General features: G+C 58.4%; 1 protein-coding gene across 1 annotated transcript; it reads right to left on the bottom strand.

Annotated features, from left to right (window-relative positions):
• Window positions 1-2,741: 2,741 nt before the first annotated feature.
• Window positions 2,742-3,755, bottom strand: TMSB10 (thymosin beta 10). The gene is made up of 3 exons (XM_024129879.3): window positions 3,667-3,755; window positions 3,306-3,420; window positions 2,742-3,025 (listed from the first exon to the last, which is right to left on the bottom strand). The coding sequence occupies exons 2-3, from the start codon at window positions 3,403-3,405 to the stop codon at window positions 2,997-2,999; spliced, it is 129 nt and encodes a 42-aa protein (XP_023985647.1). The 5' UTR covers window positions 3,406-3,420; window positions 3,667-3,755; the 3' UTR covers window positions 2,742-2,996.
• Between the last annotated feature and the right edge of the window lie 556 nt (window positions 3,756-4,311).

Raw genomic sequence — 4,311 nt, 5'->3', positions numbered from 1 at the left:
TTCAGTATAATTCTCCCAAGGGTGTCAGTATTCCCGGGTGGCAAGGAATAGAAATGGTGGGATAAGGGAGGGAGGAAGGAAGGTAAGGGTGGGCCTGAGGTGCTTCAGTGTTCTCTGACACTCCAGCTCCAGGTTCTGGTGCTGACTCCACTGTGATGCCCATGGGATTGCCTGCAATCCACCATGGGGAGAGAGGCGGGGCCTAGGGAGGCAGCCTTCCTGGCCAGTGCTTGGCCTTCTGGGTCTGTCTTCCGGGGGTTCTACCATTCAGACCAAGAGATGTGTAGATGTGCACACATTGAAGCAGCTCAGGCGCTGGGATGGGTTGAGGAAGGCCAGCCTTACCTTGTAAACCAATGTGGTGTGTGTGATAAGATTTCTGAAATGATAACTCACAGCCCGCTTGCCTATCCGCATCTCCTTTCCCCACCTTGGCGAGGCCCCAATGAGCTCATTGTCTCAGAGTGGAAAACAAAAGTGCCCTAAGTCTCCTGGATTTTTGTCTTCTTAAATTCTTAGGAAGAGCAAGGCTCTCATGGGCACCCCACCACCTCAGAATAGAAAGGATTTCCTGCGGAGGGGGTGAGAAAGTCATGGGAATCGTCCGAGAGTAAGAGGGTCCTGGGAATGGGACACTGGAGCTGGTCTCCTGGGTGAGCCCACTGGGGACGAGGAGTCTACAGGGTCTGGGGGAAGAGTGCCTGGGGTCTGCATTGCAGGTGGACCCCTCAAGAGCAGGTTGGTCCAGAAGAGGCCTTGGGTGTGGTGTGCCAAGACAGGATGCTTCATCCCCAAGAGGGCTACCTACAGGGCACCTTGGGGTGGGGGAAGGGAACCCCTCAGCAGCCAACCTTGCAACAGCCCAAGGACGTCAAGATCTGCCTCCTCCATCTCCTGGCCTCTCACCTCTCAGTTCCCTAGGCCATGCTCACTCCGGCCCAGCTTTTTGTTCTTCCCCAGAGGCCCCTGGGTGAGGGTGCACTTGCTGTTCCTCCCCAGGAACACGCTCATCTTATCCCTCCAGGTGTCCACTTTTCTCCTCCTCACATCCCTTAGGTCTTTGCTCCGAGGCCTCCTTCTCCGAGAGGCCCTCCTTGACCATCCCAAGGAAAACGGAGAGCTGCTCCCAATCTCTCACCCCAGCACTCTGATCCCCTACCCAGCTTTATTTTTCTCCAAAGCCCTCTCACCACCAACTGTGTTACTGTTTGAAGGTAGTAGTGGTTTGTCTCCTTTTCCTCAACCTCCCAACAATGGACCCCAACAGGGGCAATTATAAATATGCTTCAAGTAGTGGATGCTCATGAAACGTTGGACGCAGTGGATGTCCTGAACATTGGGGTTATAAGATCCCCCAAAGCACACCCTTGGCCCCAGATTCTGGCTCCACTACTCACTGGCTGTGTGTCTTCAACAAATTCCTGTCTCTCTGAACCCTAGCTTCCCCGTCTATAAAATGGGATGATAATCATACTGCCTTAATAGAGTTTCTGAGAATTAAAGCTCCAAGCACAGTGCCTGGCCCACAGCTGACACTCAGTAAAGGTTAGTGTCCCTTGCCCCGGTGGCCTCTTAATGTGTCCCTTCCTTATTTCTCCTCCCCAGGCCCACTTACCCTCTACAGCACAGGTTTCACTGTCAAGCCACTCCATGTCACACGGGCAGTGACTCCCTTGGCCCAGGTGTCCCTGACTGTGGTCTACCGCGGCGGAGATCTCACCCACTGGATTTTAAGGCCCCGTGGACTGGGATCACACCTCATTCAAATTACCCGCCCTCACCCAGTGTCCAGCCCCTGACGGTCAGGCAGATGTGGGACAAATCACTACAGGCAGATGTGGGACAAATCACTACACGATGTGTCATCTCCTCCCTCCTTAAAAGGAAACTCCACCCCTGAAATCACAAGCCTGTTTCTTGTGCTTTAGAATGCCCTGCAGCCCCAGGTTCTCCTCCTCCTCCGCTAGGGCCTCTGGGCTGGCCCGCCCCTTCCCTGTGGGTCCAGCGGGTGTGACCCAGCAGGGCTCTGCTGCTGCCCCTGCTGGCGGCAGCCCTCCCTCCACATTCCCACTCTTCCGGCTGATCACAGCACCGGAGGCTGCTCAGCCCAGCACTCCCTCTAATGGCTAACGCTTTTGTGGAAGGTTCTGAGCCCGGGTTAAAAGACAATAAGCTAGGCTGTCCCCCACAGCTTCTCTAATTCTGGTGTTGGTTCCTCCAGTTCTGATGTTCTTGCTGTTCTTTCCTTGGATCCCGCCTTTGTTTTTGTTCCAATGCCTCCTTTTTCAAGCTCCAAGAGAAAGCCTCTCGGGGACTTTGTGACCTCGCCCAATTTCCAACATTCCAGATTCAGTCACTTCCCCCTTTCTTCTCAGACTTTAAATCCCTGTTCTCTCCTGGTGTCCATCAGAACTATGATGAGGCCAGAGAAAACGGTGAGACTATAAAAGCTTATCAAAAACAAATTCTGCTCTTTTAAAAGAGCATTTTCCAAAACAGCTTCCAGGAATGAAGAGTGGGGTTAAATTTTGCATGGATTGCAAGAGTAAGCGGCCAATAACCCGTAAAATCTTACACAGAAGCAGGGCAACTCAAAACCAAGAGATGGTCCCTGCAAGCCAGCCCATCCTGCGACCCCCTCCCCCGCTCTGCGGCAGGAACTCCGACTCCGGTGGCTGGAGCTCTGCTGCAGTGGCACTACCCACGCATACTCAACTAACAGACTCAGACCACGCCAGCCATGCCACGAGGTGTGTTTTATTTTCATTAATCATACAAATAATTTTCTATAATATCCCAGGGCAAACCGGAGAATTTGGCAGTCCGATTGGAGGGTCTCTTCAGAGACCCACAGGCCGGTGGCATCGGCACGGAGTGCCCGGGTTCACAGTGCAGCTTGTCGCTCGTGTCCATCTTGCAGGTGGCTCTTCCTCCACATCACGACTAGGGTCTCCAAGATGATGGGGGTAGAGAATCCTCCAGGTTCTTAGGAAATTTCACTTCGCTTGCTTCTCCTGCTCAATGGCTGTGGAGGGCAGGAAGCGGGCACTGGGGGATGGGAACCCCTTGCAACCCGCCAACCGAGGCGCTTACAAACCTGGGCTGGGCGAGGGAGGCACCCACGAGGTCTGGGGATTAAGAAAGAGGCTTGGGGTTGGGGACAGGCGCCTTGTGCAACAGAAAGGGGGGCTGGGGCTGCCCGACGGGAGGCATCGGCCGGATGGGGTGCGGGGCTCGGTTTAGGGGAAGGGCGGGGTGGGGACTGGGCTGGGAGCTCGAGGACCCGGAGGCGGGGGCGGACTCACTCTCTTTGGTCGGCAGGGTGTTCTTCTCCTGCGTCTCCGTCTTCTTCAGCTTGGCCTTATCGAAGCTGGCGATTTCCCCCATGTCTGGCTTGTCTGCCATTTTCTTAAAACAAACCTAGCGGGCAAACCGAGGCGGTTGGCCCGGAGTCGGGGCCAGCGGCCCCCTCCGCGCTCCCCGCCGCCGCCCCTCGACGTGGCACTCCGGCCGGGGCGTTCCCGGCAGCCCGGAGGCCGAGGATCTGGGCGCGTCCCGCACCCCCTCCACAGCCCCAGGGCGTAGCCGGCCGGCCCGGGCGTCCCGTCGGGGAAGGGCCGCTCCGACCCCACCCGGATGGGGCCTCCGCCCCAGCGCGCCGCTCACCGAAAAGTTCCGCTCCAAGCCCGCGGTTCCGGTGCTCTGACTCGCGTCGCTGCAGCAAGAGACAAAAGAGCGGCGCCCGCCCCTCGCCTTATATATGCCGCGCCCCGCCCCGCCCCTCGCCCGCCGCAGCGGGGGCGGCACCGGCGGCCGGGGGGGCGGGGCCAGGGCGGGCGGCTGGCTTTCCCGCCGTGCCCTCCGCCTGGCTACCCGCCGGGCTGGGCGCGGCACTTCCTGCGCGCGGGGCCCCTACGCCCAGTGCCCACAGCTCTCCGGGTCCCCAGCGTGGAGGGTGCAGGCGCGGCCAGGGTGGGCGCCAGGCCCTCAGTTTTTTCTAGGGTGCTGCACTCCGCTCTTCGGGAGTCTGCTCCTTACCCGCAGGAGGGGCGTGGGGGGCCAGCGGGGGAGGGGTGTGTGGTTGGGTGTGGGTGTGGGTGTGTAGCGTGTCGTTTGTGAGTATGGGTGTTCTGGGGTGCTCACGCGCTTTGCAGCCGTCCCCGCTCGCAGGAGACACCCCACCCCTGGGCAGTCCCCACGTCTTTGGCCTTTAGCACACCAGAAACCCCCTCACCCTCTTTTCCTCTCCTCGGGGAGGTGAACCCCTGCGGGGTCTCACACTAAAAGAATCCGAGCCAAGGGTCCTAGAGA

Source organism: Physeter macrocephalus, chromosome 12, assembly GCF_002837175.3.
Source record: "Physeter macrocephalus isolate SW-GA chromosome 12, ASM283717v5, whole genome shotgun sequence".
Lineage (NCBI taxonomy): Eukaryota > Metazoa > Chordata > Mammalia > Artiodactyla > Physeteridae > Physeter > Physeter macrocephalus.
Note: the sequence above shows the minus strand (reverse complement) of the source record. Positions and strands in the feature narration are given on the sequence as shown.

Bases quoted from the DNA above. Each gene is read 5' to 3' on its own strand.
- TMSB10 (XM_024129879.3), bottom strand. From the start codon at position 3,405: ATGGCAGACAAGCCAGACATGGGGGAAATCGCCAGCTTCGATAAGGCC. The intron at 3,026-3,305 runs GTGAGTCCGCCC...TGCCCTCCACAG, and splicing joins CACCCTGCCGACCAAAGAGA to CCATTGAGCAGGAGAAGCAA.